General features: G+C 45.1%; 1 protein-coding gene across 3 annotated transcripts in view; it reads left to right on the top strand.

Annotated features, from left to right (window-relative positions):
• bbs9 (Bardet-Biedl syndrome 9) overlaps positions 1-25,839 on the top strand; it is an 852,590-nt gene that overhangs the window by 346,931 nt on the left and 479,820 nt on the right. For all 3 annotated transcript variants that reach the window (XM_070889198.1, XM_070889191.1, XM_070889207.1), the window contains exon 19: positions 6,636-6,818. In XM_070889198.1, coding sequence (XP_070745299.1) covers positions 6,636-6,818 — 183 coding nt within the window. The remainder of the gene's footprint in view (positions 1-6,635; positions 6,819-25,839) is intronic.

The following is a 25,839-nucleotide window of genomic DNA, read 5'->3' as shown; positions in this document are numbered from 1 at the left end:
TTCAGTTTAGCCCCAGCAGGCAAAGTCAAGCAATGCAAACAAGGGAGAAAATTACTGAAGTAAGAGATGTTTCATCAATTGGTTGTCCCTCTTGGGACAATGCTCAAAATATTTTTAATGGCCACAAAATAAACCCAACGTTTTTGAGTGCCTGACTTATAATACCACAATGTGAACAATTCTCTACCCACTCACATTGGCCTTTGGAGGAGTCCTGTATGAATCCTCTCTCCAAACCCAAATTGAACATAGGATAATTTATTCCAAGTTTGATGGATGGGCTGTGAGTATCCTTTGGTTTACAAAGGATTTGTTCCAAATCCAAATCCAATTGTATAGAGGCATTTGTTTCATTTTTTTTACATATCTGTTTAAATCAACATAGTTAAGATTTCATGAACATTTTATCCCTTTCCAGCAAAATCTCCAATGAAAATGCTGTTTCAGAAACTTTGTCAACACAGTTGTCTGTGTCCAGTGGAAAATGGAAAGTGTGTGCATGTTAACTTCAATGTATGCTGACACTGAGGAGCTAATGCAGTCAGGAGATCATTTGTGCAGTGATGTAGGAGAAAGCTAAATGTATAATTCATATTGGCAATGCTAAGGAAAGTGTGGATTGGCACAGTTTTGTATGTATGTATACGCAAAAACATGTATGGAACACTACTCTCTGATTTCCAATTGCAATGAGTTTTCTGTTGACCAGATGATAGTATTTAAATATTGGTGAACACGGGTTTTCTTTTTAATAAGGAGAGTTGTGCATTGGCACAGTTATACTGCTACTGACGTGAAGCAAAACCAATGTCGGGCCAACACTTTTAGGTGGTCCGTTGTCATTTATAGCCAACATTACTAGGCTGTTGCCACTGGCAGCCCAAAGATTTCTGTGACAAAGCCAGGATTAGAAACCATTCAGATTGGTGTATAGTTTGAGACATGGAAAATTGAAATAGTATTTAAATTCTGTATTTGATAAATTGAAAACCTTAACACTGTATCATTAAGTTTATTATAAACTGCTTTATAACAAATTATTTAATACTTTGATTAAGAGCTTATCTTTGAGCCTTTTTCAGTTTGCAAAAATAAGCATTTACATATTACATAGAGCTACATAGAATTTTACAGCACAAAAACAGGCCATTCGATCTAACTGGTCTATGCCAGTGATAATGCTCCACACGAGCCTCCTCCCACCTTACTTCATCTCACCCTTCTATTCCTTTCTCCCTCCTGTACGTATCTAGTTTCCACAAAATGTATCGATGCTATTCGCCTCAACTACTCCATGTAGTAGCGAGTTCCATATTCTCAATACTCTCATTTATGAGGGGTGACCTGATAGAGGTCTTTAAAATTATGTCAGGGTTTGATAGGGTAGACATTGAGAAGATGTTTCAACTTGCGGGCTAGATCAGAACGATAAATATAAGATAGTTACTAATAAATCCAATAGGGAATTCAGGAGAAATAGAAACAGAGAAACATAGAAAATAGGTGCAGGAGTAGGCCATTCGGTCCTTCGAGCCTGCACCACCATTCAATATGATCATGGCTGATCACCTCAATACCACTTTCCCGCTTTCCCTCAATACCCCTTGATCACTTTAGCCATAAGGGCCATATCTAACTCCCTCTTGAATATATCCAATGAACTGGCATCAACGACTCTCTGCGGCAGGGAATTCCACAGGTTAACAACTCTCTGAGTGAAGAAGTTTCTCCTCATCTCAGTCCTAAAATGGCCTACCCCTTATCCTAAGACTAAGTCCCCTGGTTCTGGACTTCCCCAACATCGGGAACATTCTTCCCGTATCTAACCTGTCCCATCCCGTCAGAATCTTATACGTTTCTATGAGATCCCCTCTCATCCTTCTAAACTCCAGTGTATAAAGGCCCAGTTGATCCAGTCTCTCCTCATGTGTCAGTTCAGCCCTCCCTGGAATAGCAAGAACGTCCTTCCTCAGATTAGGAGACCAAAACTGAACACAATATTCCAGGTGAGGCCTCACCAAGGCTCTGTACAATTGCAGTAAGACCTCCTTGCTCCTATACTCAAGTCCCCTAGCTATGAAGGCTAACATGCCATTTGCCTTCTTCACCGCCTGCTGTACCTGCATGCCAACTTTCAGTGACTGATGAACCATGCCACCCAGGTCTCGTTGCACCTCCCCTTTTCCTAATCTGCCACCATTCAGACAATATTCTACCTTCGTGTTTTTGCTACCAAAGTGGATAACCTCACATTTATCCACATTTTACTGCATCTGCCATGCATTTGCCCACTCACCTAACCTGTCCAAATCACCCTGCAGCCTCTTAGCATCCTCCTCACAGCTCACACCGCCACCCAGTTTAGTGTCATCTGCAAACTTGGAGATATTACACTCAATTCCTTCATCCAAATCATTAATGTATATTGTAAAGAGCTGGGGTCCCAGCACTGAGCCTTGCGGCACTCCACTAGTCACTGCCTCCCATTCCGAAAAGGACCTATTTATCCCGACTCTCTGCTTCCTGTCTGCCAAGCAATTCTCTATCCACGCCAGTACATTACCCCTAATACCATGTGCTTTGATTTTGCACACCAATCTCTTGTGTGGAACCTTGTCAAAAGCCTTTTGAAAGTTCAAATACACCACATCCACTGGTTCTCCCTTGTCCACTCTACTAGTTACATCCTCAAAAAATTCCAGAAGATTTGTCAAGCATGATTTCCCTTTCACAAATCCATGCTGACTTGGACCGATCCTGTCACTGCTTTCCAAATGCGCTGCTATTTCATCTTTAATGATTGATTCCAACATTTTCCCCATTACTGATGTCAGGCTAACCGGTCTATAATTTCCCGTATTCTCTCTCCCTCCTTTTTTAAAAAGTGGTGTTACATTAGCTAACCTCCAGTCCATAGGAACTGATCCAGAGTTGATAGACGGTTGGAAAATGATCACCAATGCATCCACTATTTCTAGGGTCACCTCCTTATTGTGTTACCAGGGAGTGATTAGAATGTAGAACTTGCTGCCACAAAAATGTAATGCAAAGAATTATGATAAGCTCCAATATTTTATTTCTTTCTGGGATCATTTTCTGTGTTTTAACATTTTATTTGGCTAAAGAGTGAATGCTGATGATTGTGGGGAAAGGGCTGGAGAAGTGAAGTTAATGGTGACCCTAACAGTCAACGAAACGGAACAATGAGTCACAAGAGTCATTTTACTGATACACAAATCAGTCACAACACTTGTGATTTGTATCTTCCATAATCGGGAATGCTAACCTTCCATTGCCACTAAGATGCCCTCTGTTATTTATCTGTGTAGTATGATGGGTGTATTCCCTGGAGGGATAGTGAAATGATCACATACCATATACCTGCTGCCTTCATCGTCTGATTATCAAAGGACAAAATAATGTCTATTAGTAAGCCATGTTAAGGAAGGCTTTGTAAAGTGTTATTTATAATTGTCGAACTGCTCTGAAGAACAGAAAGAAGTGTTGGAGCAAGAAACATTTGGCTGAGGATTAGGATTCTCTTTCCCATCTCTGTTACGAGCTGCTTTCTCACAGGGGTCTAATTCTGCTGGCGTACTTTGAATAATTTTTCAAAGCATTCGAGATCTTTTGCATACAAATTTTGACCTCTGCCATTGTGACTTTGATCTGTGTATGCTAACCTGGCACCAGTCAGCATTGCCACTGACAATGACACAAAGTTGGAGTTGTGCCTAAGTCCTGAAACAGGAGGGTATAATTTTCCTATCATCTGATATCTAATGGAGGTGTTGCAAGTTTCCTACCTGCATTTGATTTAATTTGATAGTACTACAGTTTAATCAATTTAATGCCAAGATTTACAGATACATTTCACTTAATTTCAACTAAAGCTAGCCTTTTTCACAAACAGATCACAAGGAATAAATAGTTAGGCAGGCAGTTAAAATGGCTGGAAGCTTCCTTCAGTGACTCTGTAACTGATTCTTAATCCTGGAGAACAATACAGGTCTCACAGACAATGTACTCAACGATTCCAGGGGACTTTGCACTCAGTTTGACCCTACTAATATTTTTGGTACAGAAGTTTAGGCTATAAAGTACATACGGAACAATGGGCGAGTCAAAGGGATTTACACGGTGGTAATGAGATCAGGAGATACTAAAAAAAACAAGAGAAAAGCTCAACTGATGTTGGCTTGTTATCTAAATAGGGAGGTTGTATTGGGCCCTTCAACTTCCCCTACCTGTTATTGTGTATTTTCAATAATGTTATGCAGGTTGTAAATTCCTGCTGGCTTATCAATAGTTCTGAACTATCTCAGATCCTTCTGAGGTGGGCTCAATGTGTGAGTTTAATAAGCCTGTTGAGAAATGTGAGGAAGTTGTGGCTACATTTTTGCCATGAGACATGTGTTTCTCTGACATGTTTTGAAACTACTTAGAGCTTCTAGTCGTCATAATCAAATGGTTTTAGCATGTCAGTGAGAACTGGTTTGCCCCATGGCGTACAGTACAAGGAATCCTACCTGGTTACACTAGTTACAAGGAATCCTACCTGGTTACACTAGTCATTGTAGATCAGCTCGGCTAGCTATGAGCCTTATTGAAGCACAGAATCCAAGGATTGATTCTCAGACTTGCTGCAGGTTCCTGGTTTAGCATTTCAAGTTTCCACAATTTACCCAAGTTACTGATTTTCCACTAGTGGACATTCTTAAGCTCCAATCAGATCCTGTTACCCCAGTCGGTAAATTCTCAGCTTAGAAAAAGTTTCTCCCCAGCGACCCAATCTCATTTTTGACTTTATTGCTTCATCAACATTTTTGTGTCATTCATATAACCGCGAGTAAAATATTGTGTAGTTTTGATTTAAAGAACCATTAACTATTGAACAATGTTCAATGTTCGACTTAAGCCACTTCTGCTTTAACTGTCCTTTTTAACTTTATGTTGGGGTTTGTTGTCTCCTTATTCTTTGTTACTTTTGTAGCTTGGCTTTTTGTACAAAATGCCACAAATGTCACATTGACCAACAAACCAGTTGCTGCCTGATTGTGTTTTAAATATTAATGGTCAATATCTGTTTCAAAATATACAAAATTTAGTAAATCAATATTTAAGATTTTGGTTATACCATTTGTACAGAGTTAAGACCGGTCGATTGATTATGATTGTGATACTGGATGGATTTCAGTGCTTAGATATAATATTTTATGTAGATTATCTGTTCTTCCTGAAACTTTAATCCACTTATTTGCACTGGGGATCCCATTCAGATCAAATCAAGTTTATCCAATCGATTTTTTAAGTTGCATTGTACATCTACCCATATTGTAAGAATCCAGAAACCACCAAAGACCATTCAGCCTATTTATATAATTCTTTGGGTGGTCATGCAGCAGGTGTCCCGATGATTTTCATTCCATTCCTCCTTTGTTACCACACTTGTAAACCACTGCTTCTTGCTAACTCCAGAATCCGTAATTTCTTCTTTGAACACTGATAGACAGTTCTCTCATTTTCTGGTGCTACTTGGCAGTTTGTCCCATATGCTAACAACCCTGTTCCAGTAAAGTTCTAGCACCAGATGTGATCAAATTCCCAATCATCTACATGGCTGTGACTTCTATTGTGGTAAAAAGGGTTCAGCGCACAAGGCAGGTTTACTACACAGTAAGAAGTTTAACTCCAAACTACACGTGGGTAGTTTTTAATGTGAAACATCTACATATGTTCTGCAGATAATCTGTCTTTGGAATATGAGCAACATTGGCAAGGCATTCAGAATCTGGGGCTGGAGTCATATGTAGGCCAGACTGTGTAGGGGTAGTAGATTCCCGGCCCTTCCCTTACCCGAAGGGCATTACTGAACCAATTGGGTTTTCATAATTAAACAGCAGCTTTCACACTCGTTTGTCGAGTATTGGATTCAGTTTCATAACTTTTGCTATGTTGCGATTTGAGCCTCATGGCTTCTGGGCTACTGGTCAAATTCCATAATGACTGCTCTCCCGTACCCTTCTTTGTTCCATTCAATGGGACCTTTTCTGGTGTTTGTAATGCTAAAAGCAAACAAAAAAGAAATTGTTCGAAAATTCAATGTTGAGCCGTAATGTGCCGGATCCAGGTGACAACACTGTATCGGTGACATCTTTCCCTGAAACAACAGCCTTTGTGGGGCATATTAAAATAATCTGATTCCAAGTGTAGGCTGCAGGCCGGCTCCTCCGCTGTCCATGGTCACATCAAAAACCAAGCAGGGAGATAGAAACAGGAACTAGCCAGGTGATGAGTAGCGTTCAGTGCTATGAAGGGGATTTCTCACTAACACAGTTCAGGAAATTGGCCAGAGCATTCTGTGAGAGAACTATTGAAATGATCCAGATCAGCAGCTTTTCAGTTATAACATGGATATCTGTATAAATTTAAAATTCTTCCTCATTCAAAGAGCTTTTTACAACCAGTATGATATAATGTCATGCATACTTTTAGTTGGCATCAATAAAATAACATTTTCTTTCCCCTTTTCCACGTAACGTTGCCAATTTTGTTAATAGGACCCCTATGTAGCATATATTTTAAAAGTTTATTATTAAAGTAAATGTGATAGAATTCTGTTGCGTTTGTTTCAGCTTACAGCTCTAGCGGATGCTGCAGAGGAGAATCAGGCTAACCTGTACCAAGCCTTTACCAGGCTGAAGAGTGGCACCAAGCTGATAGTCCAGTTGATTGGCCTGTGGCAAGACTTGACCAAAGATCAGATGACCATACTGGAGGCTACATTTCTCCCACTGATGCAGGATACCCATGAACTAGTAAGTGTCTTGTAAAGATGTAGAGTACACGATCTACCTGCAGGGATGTTCATTCCTGAACTCTTTTGCCAACCATTTGATGCGGCAGATGTTCTCCAAATCGCACTGAGTTCTTTGCTGGGAAGTTATTTATAAATATGGCTTTTCTTAAGTAGGGATTCTTTTTTCCATTTAATAAAATTCTTATTGAACTGTATCCATTTATAATTTACAGATATCACAGTTGGCACATTCCATTTAAATGGAAATTGCAGTATAGTGCAAATAAAAACATCTATTATACATTTTCATAAGAGCATAAGAACATAAGAATTAGGAACAGGAGTAGGCCATCTAGCCCCTCGAGCCTGCTCCGCCATTCAAAAAGATCATGGCTGATCTGGCCGTGGACTCAGCTCCACTTACCCGCCTGCTCCCCATAACCCTTAATTCCCTTATTGGTTAAAAATCTATCTATCTGTGATTTGAATACATTCAATGAGCTAGCCTCAACTGCTTCCTTGGGCAGAGAATTCCACAGATTCACAACCCTCTGGGAGAAGAAATTCCTTCTCAACTCGGTTTTAAATTGGCTCCCCCGTAATTTGAGGCTGTGCCCCCTAGTTCTAGTCTCCCCGACCAGTGGAAACAACCTCTCTGCCTCTATCTTGTCTATCCCTTTCATTATTTTAAATGTTTCTATAAGATCACCCCTCATCCTTCTGAACTCCAACGAGTAAAGACCCAGTCTACTCAATCTATCATCATAAGGTAACCCCCTCATCTCCGGAATCAGCTGAGTGAATCGTCTCTGTACCCCTTCCAAGGCTAGTATATCCTTCCTTAAGTAAGGTGACCAAAACTGTACGCAGTACTCCAGGTGCGGCCTCACCAATACCCTGTACAGTTGCAGCAGGACCTCCCTGCTTTTGTACTCCATCCCTCTCACAATGAAGGCCAACATTCCATTCGCCTTCCTGATTACCTGTTGCACCTGCAAACTAACTTTTTAGGATTCATGCACAAGGATCTCAGGTCCCTCTGCACCGCAGCATGTTGTAATTTCTCCCCATTGAAATAATATTCCCTTTTACTGTTTTTTTTCCCAAGGTGGATGACCTCACATTTTCCGACATTGTATTCCATCTGCCAAACCTTAGCCCATTTGCTTAACCTATCTAAATCTCTTTGCAGCCTCTCTGTGTCCTCTACACAACCCGCTTTCCCACTAATCTTTGTGTCATCTGCAAATTTTGTTACACTACACTCTGTCCCCTCTTCCAGGTCATTTATGTATATTGTAAACAGTTGTGGTCCCAGCACCGATCCCACTAACCACTGATTTCCAACCCGAAAAGGACCCATTTATCCCGACTCTGCTTTCTGTTAGCCAGACAATTCTCTATCCATGCTAATACATTTCCTCTGACTCCGCGTACCTTTATCTTCTGCAGCAACCTTTTGTGTGGCGCCTTATCGAATGCCTTTTGGAAATCTAAATACACCACATCCATCGGTACACCTCTATCCACCATGCTCGTTATATCCTCAAAGAATTCCAATAAATTAGTTAAACATGATTTCCCCTTCATGAATCCATGTTGCGTCTGCTTGATTGCACTATTCCTATCTAGATGTCCCGCTATTTCTTCCTTAATGATAGCTTCAAGCATTTTCCCCACTACAGATGTTAAACTAACCGGCCTATAGTTACCTGCCTTTTGTCTGCTCCCTTTTTTACACAGAGGCATTACATTAGCTGCTTTCCAATCCGCTGGTACCTCCCCAGAGTCCAGAGAATTTTGGTAGATTATAACGAATGCATCTGCTATAACTTCCACCATCTCTTTTAATACCCTGGGATGCATTTCATCAGGACCAGGGGACTTGTCTACCTTGAGTCCCATTAGCCTGTCCAGCACTACCTCCCTAGTGATAGTGATTGTCTCAAGGTCCTCCCTTCCCACATTCCCGTGACCAGCAATTTTTGGCATGGTTTTTGTGTCTTCCACTGTGAAGACAGAAGCAAAATAATTGTTTAAGGTCTCAGCCATTTCCACATTTCCCATTATTAAATCCCCCTTCTCATCTTCTAAGGGACCAACATTTACTTTAGTCACTCTCTTCTGTTTTATATATCGGTAAAAGCTTTTACTCTCTGTTTTTGTTTTGCGCAAGTTTACTTTCGTAATCTATCTTTCCTTTCTTTATTGCTTTCTTAATCATTCTTTGCTGTTGTTTAACATTTTCCCAATCTTTTAGTTTCCCACTAACCTTGGCCACCTTATACGCATTGGATTTTAATTTGATACTCTCCTTTATTTCCTTGGTTATCCATGGCTGGTTATCCCTTCTCTTACCGCCCTTCTTTTTCATGGGAATATATTTTTGTTGAGCACTATGAAAGAGCTCCTTAAAAGTCCTCCACTGTTCCTCAATTGTGCCACAGTTTAGTCTGTGTTCCCAGTCTACTTTAGCTAACTCTGCCCTCATCCCACTGTCGTCCCCTTTGTTTAAGCATGGTACGCTCGTTTGAGACACTACTTCCTCACCCTCAATCTGTATTACAAATTCAACCATACTGTGATCACTCATTCCGAGAGGATCTTTTACTAGCAGATCGTTTATTATTCCTGTCTCATTACACAGGACCAGATCTAAGATAGCTTGCTCCCTTGTAGGTTCTGTAACATACTGTTCTAAGAAACAATCCCCTATGCATTCTATGAATTCCTCCTCCAGCCAATAGGTCAAGAACCATCGAGCACACCTTTTCCACAGATCATGCATGATGTATCATGACATTACATCAACTTAATCTCTCAAGAGAAAGTTCTGCATAGATGCTCCCTGATCTACAGTAAAAGTGTAGAACCTTTTTTTTTATTATTCGTTCATAGCCAGCATTTATTGCCCATCCCTAATTGCCCTCGAGAAGGTGGTGGTGAGCTGCTTTCTTGAAGTGCTGCAGTCTTTGTAGTAGTTTGTTATAATTAAATGGCCTGCTTGGCCATTTCAGAGGGCAGTTAAGAGTCACATAGCCCAGACCGGGTAAGGGCAGCAGATTTACTTCCTTGAAGGAGATTAGTCAACCAGATGGTTTTTATGACAATCCGGTAGTTTCATGGTCACCATTACTAACTGTTATGTATGTAATAACTTGATAGACTGAATACTATAAACTCACTCAGGTGCAAACCTGGCTCAACTTTATTCGGGCCCAAAGTGCCGACATTACATGGTGGTTTGCTTTATATACGTGGCCCGCACACACATGCGTACAGTCCAATGACCTCTGACAGGGGCGCCTCCTGATGGTTAGTAATCCCAAGCATACATACATGACAACATCCCCCTTCAAGATCTTAGTATCAGTCCTTTTACGAGTTGAGACGGTGGGACTTTCTGCACACGAATTGATTGTCTCAGTTCAATTCCAGTTCTGGGCAAGCGTCCTGAGTCTGTTATGACTCGGGTCTGGGTAGCCGATCTGATGGCAGTGGCAATGACCATGTCAGAGATTGAAAGTCCAGAGTCATTGATGATGGCGGAGTCCTCTGATGAATGAATATAGGTTGGTTGGTCACGGATCGTATCTTCCTCAACTTGTTCCAGTTCATCCGTGTGCCGCAGATTTATCTGATCTACATGTTTCCTGCATGTTTGCCCATTTTTGAGCATGACAACATACCCTCCTTGGCCACAACAGTACCGGCAACCCACTTGGGACCTTGACCATAATTTGGCACGTACACATGATCATTAACAGAGATGTCACGTGACACAGCAGCACAATCATGATGCCACTGCTGATTTTGACATCTGTTTTCACAACGATCGTTCAAGTCAGGATGCACGAGAGAGAGCTTGGTCTTGAGACCTCTCTTCATCAATAGTTCAGCAGGGGAGACCCCGGTAAGCGTGTGGGGTCTTGTCCTGTAACTAAGCAATATGCATGAAAAGCGAGTCTGCAGTGAACCCTGAGTTACACGTTTCATACTTTGCTTCATTGTTTGGACTGCACGCTCTGCTTGACCATTAGAAGCAGGTTTGAATGGTGCTGACCTCACATGTTTAATACCATTGAGTTTCATGAACTCTTGAAACTCCAGACTTGTGAAGCAAGGTCCGCTGTCACTCATAACGATGTCAGGCAAACATGACACGAAGGCTCTCAATGGTAGCAGTGGATGTACTGGATGACATGATTATACACTCTATCCACTTGGAATGTGCATCCACCGCAACAAAAAACATCTTTCCCAGGAAAGGACCCGCAAAGTCGATGTGGATTCTTAACCATGGTTTGGATGACCACGGCCACAGACTCAGCGGACGTTCCGCTGGTGCTTTACTAAGCTGCATGCAAGTGTTACACTGATGCACACATGATTCCAGATCAGAATCAATTCCAGGCCACCATACGTGAGACCTGTCGATGGCTTTCATCATGACAATACCGGGATGAGTGCTGTGTAGATCACGCACAAATTTCTCTCTGCCTTTCTTAGGCATAACAGCACGATTACCCCACGGTAAACAATCTGACTGAATGGATAGTTCGTCTTTGCGACAGTTGTAAAGCTTGGTCTCATCACACATTTCCATAGATATAGCAGACCAATCACTACTAAGGACACAACGTTTTATAACCGATAAAACTGGGTCCTGACTGGTCCAGGTCCTAACTTGTTGAGCAGTGACAGGGGTTCCTTCACTCTCAAAAGCTTCCATAACTAACAGTAGATCTGCAGGTTGTGGCATCTCCGCCTCTGGTGTAGGCAAAGGCAGACGGCTCAGTGCATCGGCACAATTCTCAGTGCCAGGTCTATGGCGAATGAATAATCATAGGCAGATAATGTCAGCGCCCACCTCTGGATGCGGGACGATACATTGGTATTGATACCTTTATTTTACGAAATCAATGAAATGAAATGGCTTGTGATCCGTTTCGAGTTCAAAACGAAGACCAAACAGGTACTGATGCATCCTTTTTACCCCATACACACAGGCTAAAGTTTCTTTTTCTACCATGCTGTAGGCTCTTTCCGCCTTTGACAAACTTTTCGAAGCCTACGCAACAGGTTGTAGTTTACCCGACTCATTAGCTTGTTGGAGCACACAGCCAATCCCATATGATGAAGCATCACAGGCCAATACTAGATGCTTACATGGATCATAATGTACCAGAAACTTGTTAGAGCAAAGCGGATTTGTAGCTTTCTCGAAAGCTCAATCTTGAGACACACCCCAAACCCAGTTGTTACCTTTTCTGAGCAGCATGTGCAGTGGCTCTAATAAGGTGCTCAATCTAGGTAAGAAATTACCGAAGTAGTTGAGTAGACCAAGGAACGAACGCACCTCCGTCACATTCTGAGGCCTGGGTGCATTTTTGATGGCCTTGGTTTTCGAGTCCTCAGGCCTGATGCCATCAGCAACAATCTTCCTCCCCAGAAATTCGACTTCCGGTGCCATGAAGATGCACTTCGAACATTTCAGCCTGAGTCCTAATTTGCCCAGACGATGTAGAACCTCTTCAAGGTTGCTCAGGTGTTCGGCAGTGTCACAACCTGTGATCAGAATGTCATCTTGAAACACGATGGTTCCAGGGACAGACTTCAATAGATTCTCATGTTGCTCGGAAATATGGCTGCAGCCGAACGAGTTCCAAAAGGACACCTGTTGTAGATAAACAGTCCTTTATGAGTGTTGATGTACGTAAATTTCTTCGACTTGTTGACGAGCTTCTGTGTTATATAAGCCGACGTGAGATCCAGTTTAGTGAACAACTTCCCACTGGCTAGCATTGCAATCAGGTCATCAGCCTTCGGTAACGGGTACTGATCCTCTTTCGAAAATTGGTTCATTGTAACCTTGTAGTCTCCGCAAATCCTGACAGTGCCATCACTCTTCAACACAGGAACAATGGGACTGGCCCATTCGTTAAATTCGACCGGTGATATGATCCCTTCACGTTGGAGTCTGTCCAGCTCAATTTCGACCTTCTCCCTCATCATGTACGGAACAGCCCGAGCTTTGTGATGGACAGGTCTTGCACCCGAGTCCAGGTGAATCTGCACCTTGGTTCCCGATGCGCAGTTCAAACAGCGAGGGAAACTTGCTCAGCACTTGAGCACACGAAGTGTCATCCACCGATGACAACGCTTTGATATCCTTCCAATTCCATTTCATTTTTTCGAGCCAATTCCTGCCGAACAGCGTTGGACCAGTGCCTGGAACAATCCATAACGGTAGATCATGAACCACACCATCATACGACACCTTGACTAATGCACTGCCAATCACCGGTATGAGTTCTTTGGTGTGAGTACGCAACTTGGCATTGACTGGACTCAGCTTAGGCTTCACAGCCTTAGTGTCCCACAGCTTGTTGAATGTCCTTTGGCTCATTATTGACTGACTCGCACCTGTGTCGAATTCCATCGATACCAGCACGCCATTTAGTTTCACATTAACCATTATCGGTTGGCTCTTTGTCAGGAACGAATACAGTCCATACACTTCCTCCTCGGATATTTCAGGTTGCATATCCAGGTCCGCGCTGGACTGGTCGTCATCATCCATGTGGTGAGTCGCAGCACGCTTGCTCAGTTGTGGACACATTCGCTGAAGGTGCCCCACTTTTGAACAGCCTTTACAGATGTACTGTTTAAAATGACACTGAAGATGCCGATGATTGCCCCCACAACGCCAACAGGGTGAAATCGGATTCGTACCCGTTGGCGGACTTTGAACAGTTACAGGTTTCACATACACAGTCGAGTAGAACTGCCATAAGCAGCTCTGGCATACGATGATACAATCTTGTTTATAGTATTTGCCGTGGAGCTCCTACTCTTCGATGATATCTGCCTTAAATTATACTCTGTTGTCATGCATGCCTGGGCAATCGCGATGACCTTTCTGAAATCCAGCATCTCCGCAGCCAATAACTTCCGGAAGATCACCTCGTGGTTGATTCCTATTATGAAGAAATCTCGCAGCATGTCTCCCAACGTGTCTTCGAACTTACATGGCCCAGCAAGATGTCTTAGGTAGGCAACGAATTCCGACACATCCTGGCCCTCAGAACAACAGCGTGAATCAATAGCGTGAGATTTTGATGCCCTCTTTTGATTTGAGATGGTCACGTACCAGAGCACACAATTCCTCATAGAACTTGTCCGTTGGACGTGCAGGCGAGAGGAGATTCTTTATGAGGCCATAGATTTTCAGACCGCAAACAGTGAGGAAAACCGCCCTGTGCCTAACTGCGACAGTAGCTTTCTCCATTTTGTTAGCCACGAAGTACTGGTCCAGGCGATCGATAAAATCCGACCAGTCCTCTCCCTCCACGAATCTCTCCAGAATTCCAATGGTGCTCATTTTGCATGCGTTGCTATGTCGCCAAATGTTATGGATGTAATTGTTAACATAAGAACATAAGAGCATAAGAAATAGGAGTAGGCCATACGGCCCCTCGAGCCTGCTCCGCCATTTAATAAGATCATGGCTGATCTGATCATGGACTCAGCTCCACTTCCCCGCCCGCTCCCCATAACCCTTTATCCCCTTATCGTTTAAGAAACTGTCTCTTTCTGTCTTAAATTTATTCAATGACCAGCTTCCACAGCTCTATGAGGCAGTGAATTCCACAGATTAACAACCCTCTGAGAGAAGAAATTTCTCCTCATCTCAGTTTTAAATGGGCGGCCCCTTATTCTAAGGTCATGCCCTCTAGTTCTAGTCTCCCCCATCAGTGGAAACACCCTCTCTGCATCCACCTTGTCAAGCCCCCTCATAATCTTATACGTTTCGATAAGATCACCTCTCATTCTTCTGAATTCCAATGAGTAGAGGCCCAACCGACTCAACCTTTCCTCATAGGTCAACACCCTCATCCCCGGAATCAACCTAGTGAACCTTCTCTGAACTGCCTCCAAAGCAAGTATATCATTTCGTAAATATGGAAACCAAAACTGCACGCAGTATTCCAGCTGTGGCCTCACCAATACCTTATATAGCTGAGGCAAGACTTCCCTGCTTTTATACTCCATCCCATTTGCAATAAAGCCCAAGATACCATTGGCCTTCCTGATCACTTGCTGTACCTGCATACTATCCTTTTGTGTTTCATGCACAAGTACCCCCAGGTCCTGCTGTACTGCGGCACTTTGCAATCTTTCTCCTTTTAAATAATAACTTGCTCTTTGATTTTTTCTGCCAAATTGCATGATCTCACACTTTCCAACATTTTACTTCATCTGCCAAATTTTTGCCCACTCACTTAGCCTGTCTATGTCCTTTTGCAGATTTTTTGTGTCCTCCTCACACATTGCTTTTCCTCCCATCTTTGTAATGTCAACAAAATTGGCTATGTTACACTCAGTCCCTTCTTCCAAGTCATTTATATAGATTGTAAATAGTTAGGGTACCAGCACTGATCCCTGCGGCACCCCACTAGTTACTGTTGTCAACCAGAGAATGAACCATTTATCCCAACTCTCTGTTTTCTGTTGGTTAGCCAATCCTCTATCCATGCTAATATATTACCTCCAATCCCATGAACCTTTTATGTGGCACCTTGTCAAATGCCTTCTGGAAGTCCAAATACACCACATCCACTGGTTCCCCTTTATCCACCCTGTTCGTTACATCCTCAAAAAACTCCAGCAAATTTGTCAAACATGACTTCCCCTTCATAAATTCATGCTGACTCTGCCTGACCGAATTTTGCTTTTCCAAATGTCCTGCTACTGCTTCTTTAATAATGGACTCCAACATTTTCCCAACCACAGATGTTAGGCTAACTGGTCTATAGTTTCCTGCTTTTTGTCTGCCTCCTTTTTTAAATAGGGGCGTTACATTTGCAGTTTTCCAATCTGCTGGGACCTTCCCAGAATCCAGGGAATTTTGGTAAATTACAAACATTGCATCCACAATCCCTGCCGCTACTTCTCTTAAGACCCTAGGATGCAAGCCATCCGGTCCAGGGGATTTATCTGCCTTTAGTCCCATTATCTTACTGAGTACCACCTCCTTAGTGATTGTGATTGTGTTAAGTTCCTCCCCCCCCTATAGCCCCTAGACTATCCACTATTGGAATATTGTTAGTGTCCTCTACCGTAAAGACTGATACAAAATATTTGTTCAGAGTTTCTGCCATCTCCATGTTCCCCATTACTAATTCCCCGGTCATGTCCTCTAAGGGACCAACATTTACTTTAGCCACCCTTTAAGTATCAAATAACTCCACGAGGCTAAGTACGGTGAGCTAGTTCAGGTATGACCTTACTCCAGTTTATTTATTCTCAAAGTGAGGATTTGACATGGCTGCCGACATTAGATACACAGCTTGCACGTGTCTGCCAGCGACCATTAGGACTCTGACAGTAGCGCCCTCCGGTGGCAGGTAAAACCCAGTTAAAATACATAACATCATTCCCCCCCCCAAAGTCTTTGATAGAGGTTGTATTTACAATTTGAGACGATCCGGGGCCTTCTGCTCCCTGGTTGATCTTCTCAGTTCGAACCTAAGCTTGACTGAGTTAGTAGGACCATTGCTGCATTGCGGAGCAGTGGGTCTGACAGGACTGTCGGGGATGGTAGGTTCATCTTCGTAAGTGACACAAGGGTCAACTGATGGTTGGATGTGTGTTGGTTGGTCAATGATGATGTCATCTTCAATTTGTTCTGGGTTGTCTGTAAACCGCAGTTTGGTTTGGTCGATGTGCCTTTTGCACATTTGGCCATTTAACAGTTTGACTACAAACACCTGTTCCCCTCCTTGGCCAAAACCGTGCCAGCAACCCATTTTGGGCCATGACCATAATTCAGGACAAACACAGGGTCATGAACAGCAATGTCACGCGATACAGCCGCGTGATCACGGTACCATTGCTGCCGTTGCCTTCTGGTTTCATCATGATCTTTGAGATCCGGATGTACAAGGGAGAGCCTGGTTTTGAGGCCTCTCTTCATTAACTGCTCGGCAGGAGGGACCCTGGTGAGCAAGTGGGGTCTCGTCCGGTAACTTAGCAGAATGCAGGACAAGAGGGTCTATAGGGAGCCGTGAGTCACCCGTTTTAGGCGCTGCTTAATGGTTTGGACAGCCCGCTCCGCTTGACCATTAGATGCGAGTTTGAAAGGGGCAGACCTGACATGCTTGATGCCATTACGGGTCATAAACTCATGGAACTCCGAACTGGCGAAACATGGTCCATTGTTGCTGACAAGGATGTCGGGCATGCCATGGGTGGTGAACATGGCCCGGAGGCTTTCAATAGTGGCTGTGGACGTGCTGCATGACATGATTGCGCAGTCAATCCATTTGGAGTATATTGTGTTCTGAACACAGATGAGACTGCACGCAGGGAGGTTAAAGCAACAGTGACCTCAGTCTTTATTAAGACACTCCAGAGTGAGGAACAGGCCTTAGGGGCTGGCTTATATACAGTGCTCCCAAGGGATGCTGGGATCCCTTGGGACTTCAGGGGATGCGCTCCCTGCTGGCGGAACATGGGAGTGCATGCTTTACAGATACACAACATCATTCCCCCCGCAAAGTCAAAGTAAAAACTATTTACGACGTGAGGTGGTCGGGAGCCTTTCTTTCCCTGGTGGACCGCTTCAATACAAATGTCTGTTCTGGTGTGTTGGCTGTCCGCTCGCTAGGCTGGCGTGTTGTTGGCCCTGCTGGGTGAGCCTGGCCTTACTGGGCTGTTGGGCGTGATGGGTTTGATTTCCCGGTCCGGGGTGGTGTCGTTGATCCTTTGGGTGTGTGTTGTGGGCTCGAAAAAGGTGGTGTCTGCTGTGGGTTGTTCAGGGCAGTCTGTGAACCACAGCCTCATTTGGTCCAGGTGCTTTCTGCAAATTTGTCCATTGTCTAGTTTGACTACAAACACCCCTACTCCCTTCTTTAGCTATCACCGTGCCCGCGATCCACTTGGACCATGTCCATAGTTTAGCACATACATAGGGTCATTCAGATCAATTTCCCATGACACAGTGGCGCGACCATCGTTTACATTTTGTTGTTGCCGCCTGCTCTCTACCTGATCATGCAGGTTGGGGTGAACCAGCGAGAGTCTGGTTTTAAGTGTCCTTTTCATGAGTGGCTCAGCCGGGGGCACCCCTGTGAGTGACTGGGGTCTCGTGCGGTAGCTGAGCAGTACTCGGGACAGGCGGGTTTGGAGTGAGCCTTCTGTGACTCGTTTAAGGCTCTGTTTGATTATTTGTACTGTCCGCTCTGCCTGCCCATTGGAGGCTGGTTTAAACGGGGCCGAGGTGACATGTTTGATCCCATTGCGTGTCATGAATTCTTTAAATTCGGCACGAGTGAAACATGGCCCGTTGTCACTGACCAGTATGTCAGGCAGGCCGTGGGTGGCAAACATGGCCCTCAGGCTTTCAATGGTGGCGGTGGCGGTGCTTCCCGACATTATTTCACATTCAATGCATTTTGAAAAAGCATCCACCACCACCAGGAACATTTTACCGAGAAACGGGCCCGCATAGTCGACATGGATCCTTGACCATGGTCTGGAGGGCCAGAACCACAAACTTAGTGGTGCCTCTCTGGGCGCGTTGCTCAACTGAGCACACACGCTGCATTGCCGTACACAGAACTCTAAGTCAGAGTCGATACCAGGCCACCACATGTGGGATCTGGCTATCGCTTTCATCATTACTATACCCGGGTGTATGCTGTGGAGATCCGAGATGAACGTCTCCCTGCCCTTTTTGGGTAGCACTACGCGGTTACCCCACAACAGGCAGTCTGCCTGAATGGACAGCTCATCCTTTCACCGCTCTTGCATTTCAACGGGGATGCTGGCCCAGCTCCCATGCAGTACACAGTTTTTTACTAGGGACAGCAGAGGATCTTGGCATCCATGACCATCAACAAGTCTGCAGGCTGCACCACCATCAACAAGTTTGCAGGGTGCGCCATTTCCACACCCGTGGTGGGTAATGGTAGCCGACTGAGAGCATCCGCACAGTTCGCGGTGCCTGGCCTGTGGCGGATGGTATAGTTATACGCTGATAGCGCGAGTGCCCACCTTTGTATGCGGGCTGAGGCATTAGTATTTATCCCCTTGTTTTCAGTGAACAGGGATATGAGGGGCTTGTGATCGGTTTCCAGCTCAAATTTGATGCCAAACAGGTACACATGCATTTTCTTTACCCCCGAACACACATGCTAATGCCTCTTTCTCAATCATGCTGTAGGCCCTCTCGGCCTTAGACAAGCGCCTGGAGGCATAGGTGACAGGTTGCAACTTGCCCGCAACATTAGCTTGTTGTATTACACACCCGACTCCGTACGACGACGCATCACATGCTAGCACAAGTCTTTTACACGGGTTATACAATACAAGCAGCTTGTTGGAGCATAAAATGTTTCTGGCTTTCTCAAAAGCAATTACTTGTTTTTTTTCCCCATACCCAGTTCTCACCTTTATGCAATAACACAAGTAGGGGCTCTAAGAGGGTGCTTAACCCCGGTAGGAAGTTATCAAAATAGTTGAGGAGTCCCAGGAACGACCGCAGCTCCATGACGTTCTGTGCCCTGGGCGCATTCCTGATAGCCTCTGTCTTGGCATCTGTGGGCCGAATGCCGACCGCCGCAATCTTTCTCCCCAAAAACTCCACTTCTGTTGCCATGAAGATGCATTTCGACCTCTTCAGCCGCAGCCCTACGCGATCTAGTCGCTGGAGGACCTCCTCCAAGTTTTGTAGGTGCTCGGCCGTGTCCCAACCCGTGGCCAATATGTCGTCCTGAAAGACCACCGTGCATGGTACTGACTTGAGTAGGCTCTCCATGTTTCTCTGGAAGATCGCCGCAGCTGACCGAATTCCAAATGGGCATCTGTTGTAGATGAACAGTCCCTTGTGCGTGTTGATGCAGGTGAGGCCCTTCAAAGACTCCTCCAGCTCCTGCGTTATGTAGGCCGAAGTCATGTCGAGCTTGGTGAACATCTTGCCTCCTGCCAGCGTCGCAAATAGATCGTCTGCCTTAGGTAGCGGGTATTGATCCTGTACTGAGAAACGATTAATAGTTACTTTATAATCGCCGCAAATCCTGACCGTGCCATCACTTTTGAGTACTGGAACAATCGGGCTGGCCCACTCGCTGAATTCCACTGGGGAGATGATGCCCTCGCGTTGCAGCCTGTCCAGCTCGATTTCCACTCTCTCCCTCATCATGTGAGATACCGCTCGTGCCTTGTGGTGAATGGGTCATGCCTCTTTGACCAAATGGATCCGCATCTACGCCCTGGAAAAGTTTCCAATGCCTGGCTCAAAAAGGGAAGGAAAGTTGTTAAGAACCTAGGTACATGAGGCCTCATCGACATGTGATAGCACTCGAATATCATCCCAGTTCCAGCGGATTTTGCCTAGTCAGCTCCTTCTAAGCAGTGTGGGGCCATCGCCCAGGACAATCCAGAGTGGCAGTTCGTGCACCATACCCTCGTAGGTGACCTTGACCATGGCGCTGCCCAGGACAGTGATAAGCTCTTTGGTGTACGTTCTCAGTTTCGTGTGAATGGGGCTCAGGGCTGGTCTGAGTGCCTTGTTGTACCACAGTCTCTCAAATATCTTTTTACTCGTGATGGATTGGCTTACGCCAGTGTCCAGTTCCATGGCTACGGGTAAGCCATTCAAGTTTACATTTAGCATTATAGGTGGGCATTTCGTCGAAAATGTGTGCACCCTGTGTACTTCAGCATCTGCCTCTTCTCTCTGAGGCTCGAAATTGCTTTGATCCACCATGGACCGATCTTCCTCTGCCACGTGGTGGTTAGCACGAGCTGCAAGCTCGTTGGAGGTGCCCCATTGTTCCACAGCTCTTGCAAACATACCCTTTGAAGCGGCATGAATAGGCTGAATGGAAGCCTCCACAACGCCAACAAGGTGTGAATTGCTTTGCATTCATCCTTTGTTGCGGACTCTGAGTCATCTGGGTCACCTGAGGCCTGCTGGCAGTTGCAGACTCATGGGTTCTGCCCTGTACATTTCTGCTCGGAAACACAGTTCCAGTTAATTTATGAACATTGCTCGCACTTGTGTGCTGAGAGATTTGTTTGGTGTTATCACTGGTGGACATAAACACCTGTGCTATCGCAATGGCCTTACTGAGGGTCGGTGTCTCTACAGTCAAAAGTTTTCGTAGGATGGTCTCGTGGCCAATGCCCAGTACAAAAAAGTCTCTGAGCATTTGCTCTAGGTAACCATCAAACTCACATTGTCCTGCAAGTCGCCTTAGATGAGACTGCACACAGGGAGGTTAAAGCAACAGTGACCTCAGTCTTTATTAAGACACTTCAGAGTGAGGAACAGGCCTTAGGGGGCCGGCTTATATACAGTGCTCCCAAGGGCTGCTAGGATCCCTTGGGACTTCAGGGGATGCGCTCTCTGGTGGCGGAACATGGGAGTGCATGTTTTACAGATACACAACAGAGTAAGCGTCTACTACCACTAAAAACATTTTGCCGAGAAAGGGGCCGACAAAGTCGATGTGGATCCTTGACCATGGTTTGGATGATTACAGACTCAGAGGAGTCTCCACAGGTGCGTTATTCAGTTGCATGCAAATGTTGCATGCAAGTTGATGCACGCATGACTCCAAGTCCGGGCCACCAAACGTGAGACCTGACAATGGCCTTCATCATGACAGTGCCTGGGTGGGTACTGTGTAAATCTCGCACAAAAGTTTCCCTGCCTTTTTTTGGCATAACAACACGGTTACCCCATAACAGTCAATCAGACTGAATAGACAATTCATCTTTGTGGCGGCTATAAGGCTTAATTTCATCCTGCATTTCCCTGGGAATGGCAGACCAATTTCCATTTAGGACACAGCTTTTTACGCTTGACAGTACAGGATCCTGGCTGATCCAGGTCCTAATTTGGCGAGCTGTGACGGGTGACCCCTCACTCTCGAAGGCATCCATGACCAGCAGCAAGTCTGTGGGCTGCAGCATTTCCACCCTGGCTGTGGGCAATAGTAGCTGGCTATGCGCATCGGCAGAGTTTTCAGTGCCTGGTCTATCATAAGCGGATAATGTCAGTGCCCATCTTTAGATGTGGGACGAGGCATTGGTGTTTATACCTTTGCTCTTAGAAAATGATGAAATGAGCAGCTTGTGGTCTGTTTCAAGCTCAAACCGAAGCCCAAACAGGTATTGGTACATTTTCCTAACCCCATATATGCATGCTAAAGCCTCTTTCTCTACAATACTATAGGCTCTTTCAGCCTTAGACAGACTTCTGGACGCATATGCAAGTGGTTGGAGTTTGCCTGATACATTGGTTTGCTGGAGCACACAACCGACCCCATATGGTGAGGCGTCGCAGGCCAGCACTAACCACTTACAGGGTCATAGTGTACCAGTAATTTATTGGAACATAGCAGGTTCCTGGCCTTCTCAAAGCCTCTGTCTTGAGATTTGTCCCAAACCCAGTCGTTACCCTTTCTCAGCAACATGTGCAAGGACTCTAGCAATGTGCTCAAACTAGGTAGAAAGTTACCGAAATAGTTGAGAACATCCAGGAACGGACACAGCTCCATCACACTCTGGGGTCTGGGTGCATTCTTAATAGCCTCTGTCTTCGAGTCCGTAGCCCTGATGCCATCTGCTGCAATCTTTCTCCCCAGGAATTCGGCTTCTGGTGCCATGAAAACGTACTTGGAGCGTTTTAGCCTGAGTCCCACTGTCCAGATGACATAGCACCTCTTCCAGGTTGTGCAGGTGATCGGTGGCGTCAGGATGTCATCTTGGAACACGACGGCTCTTGGGATGGACTTCAGCAAACTCTCCATGTTTCTCTGAAATATGGCTGCCGCCAAGCAAATTCCGAAAGGGCAGTTGTGGTATATAAACAGTCCTTTGTGTGTGTTGATGCATGTCAGTTTTTTCAACGATTCGACCAGCTCTGTGTCATATAAGCGGAGGTCAGGTCCAATTTGATGAACGACTTCCCCCCGCTAACATTGCAAACGGGTCGTCAGCCTTGGGTAATGGGTACTGATCCTGTATCACGACTCGGTTGATCATTACCTTGTAGTCGCCGCAGATCCTGACCGTGCCATCATTTTTCAACACCGGGACAATTGGACTGGCCCATTCACTGAACTCGACTGGTGATATGATTTCTTCTCATTGAAGTGTGTCCAGTTCGGTATCGACCTTCTCCCTCATCATGTACGGAACCGCCCGAGCCTTGTGATGGACGGGTCTTGCATCCGGGCCAAGATGGATCTGCACCTTGGCTCCCATGAAGTTGCCGATGCCTGGTTCGAACAACGAGAGAAACTTGCTCAGCACTTGAGCACATGAAGCGTCATCCATTGATGATAAGGTTTTAATATCGTTCCAGTTCCATTTAATTTTCTCAAGCCAACTCCTGCCGAACAGCGTTGGGCCATTGCCTATAAGGATCCACAATGATAAATCATGCACAGATCCATCGTACGATACCTTTACTGTGCGCTGCCAATGAATGGTCTGAGCTCTTTGGTGTAGGTATGCAGCTTCGCATTGATTGGGCTCAGTTTGGGTCTTTTTGCCTTAGTTTCCCACAGTTTTACGAAAGCCCTCTGGCTCATTATTGACTGACTCGCACCCATGTCCAATTCCATGGATACTGGAACCCCATTTAATTGAACCCAGCATTATCGGAGGACTTTTGGTAAAAGAATGTACCCCATACACTTCTTCGTCCTGTACCTCGGGTTGAGTTGCCTGTGCCGCTTGATCCACGCTGGATCGATCATCCTCAGCCACGTGAATGTCGCAGCATGTTTGCTCAGTTGCGGACACAGTCGCTGAAGGTGCCCAGCCTTTGCACACGTATTGCTTGAAACGGCATTGATGGGCCCGATGATAGCCCCCGCAACGCCAACAAGGCGAGATTTGATTCACCCCCGATGGCGGACTTTGAGCAGTTACAGGTCGTACGAACGCGGACGAGTAGGCCCTGCCATGTGCAGATCTGCCTGCTGTCAATATTATTTTATGCACAGCACTTGCCGGTGAGTTTCGATGCTGGGAAGATATCTGTTTCGAGTTTTCGTCCGTGGACACGCATGCCTGGGCGATCGTGATGGCCCTGCTTAGGTCTAGAGATTCAACAGCCAGCAGCTTTTGAAGGATGACCTCCTGGCCAATGCCAAGCACAAAAAAGTCCCGCAGCATTTCCTCCAATGCAGCTCCGAAGTTGCATGGCCCAGCGAGATGTCTCAGTTCAGCGACAAATTCCACCACGTCCTGGCCCTCGGAGCGATTGTGCGTTTAGAAACGATACCTCACCACGATGATGCTTTCCTTCAGTTTAAAGTGGTTCCAAACCAGCGTACACAATTCATCGTAAGTCTTATCCGTTGGTTGAGTCGGTGAGAGTAGATTCTTGATAAGGCCATAAATTTTTGACCCACAAACAGTGAGGAGAATCGCTCTGCACTTAATTGCGTTATCGGTTCCTTCCAATCCGTTGGCTACTAAGTACTGGTCGAGGCAATCAGTGAAATCCACCGAGTCTTCCCCTTCCACAAATCTCTCCAAAATTCCAACAGACATGGTTGTGTGAAAGTTCGTATTTTTAACTCGTCGCCAATTGTTATGTAACGAATAATTCCATGAGGCTAAGTATGGTGAGCCAGTTCAGGCATGACCTTACTCCAGTTTATTTATTCTCAAAGTGAGGATTCAACATGGCTGCCAATATTATATACACGGTTTGCACGTGTCTGCCAGTGACCATTAGGACTCCGACAGTCCGGTGACAGGTAAAACCCAGTTAACATACGTAACAGTAATAACTCGATAGACTGAATACTGTAAACTCACTCAGGTGCAAACCTGGCTCAACTTTATTCGGACCCATTACATGGTGGCTTGCTTTATATACCTGGCCCGCACACGTGCATACAGTCCAATGGTGGCTAGTAACCCCAAGCATGCATACATGACAATAACATTAGCATTATATTCCAGATTTTTTTTTTAATTAACTGAATTTAAATTCCCCAGCAGAGGTGGTGGGATTTGAACTCGTGTCCACAGATCATTCGGTGAGGCCTCAGGATTACTAGTTCAGTAACATATCCACTATGCTACCGGAACTCCGGATTTTGGAAACTGCACCTGTACTACAGGTTGAACCACCCTTTTCCAGAACCACCCCTCATCTGGCACCATTCCCGGCCGCTCCGACATGGACAAATTGACGTCCTTCCTCGCTGACGACTCCCACAATCGCTGGCCTGACTCCTGCCCCATGATCTCTCTGCTGCACTCCCAGCCCCAAGCTAGCCAGCCCTGATATCCCCTGGCTCAGTACCTGTACCACCCAATTTAATGTGACCACCTCTCGTCCGGAAAAATCCCTTATCCAGAACAGGCCAGGTCCCGAGGGTTCTGGATAAGGGAGGTTCAACCTGCATAGGATATGGCACAGATCCAAAACAAAGTTATGTAATCTCACTGTTCGAATTACGGGAACTTGGATTGTGCAGCCACAAGTGTTGTAGATGTTAGTGACGACATTAATGCACGGCAAATTATATCACCTGCATCACCGCATTGTCGTGTAGTTTCCTGTTAATCTATTCACTTTCATTTATTATATAAATGAGCAATATCTAACATAACTCATCAAATTTAAGAACACAACCAAAAAAAACCATATTTAAGATTATTGATATGTTCACAAAACCATCCCTCGTAGAACTCCCGCCTCCTTTAATGTTTGTGGGTGTGGCTCTCACTCGCATTGGATTGGACATACCCGTCAACTCTTTGGGACAGGTTTTGGGAGTGACCATGTGACATGGGGAATAGGATATCTATAGTCGAGGCACTGGGGCACTGCATGTTGCTGTTTCACTGCAGGTTTGCTATAGAGTGGAATGACATAGGTTAATACCTGCAGTTCCTGAGTTTATTTAAAGAAGCTCAAGGTGCTGTGCAGGGTAGAGAGATTCCCCAGCAGCTCGCTCCCCCTCTCTCTCTCGCCCCCCCCCTCTCTATCTCGCCCC

This window comes from Pristiophorus japonicus, chromosome 1 (assembly GCF_044704955.1).
Source record: "Pristiophorus japonicus isolate sPriJap1 chromosome 1, sPriJap1.hap1, whole genome shotgun sequence".
NCBI lineage: Eukaryota > Metazoa > Chordata > Chondrichthyes > Pristiophoridae > Pristiophorus > Pristiophorus japonicus.
The sequence above is the reverse complement of the archived record's forward strand: the minus strand, read 5'-3'. Positions and strand labels throughout refer to the sequence as shown.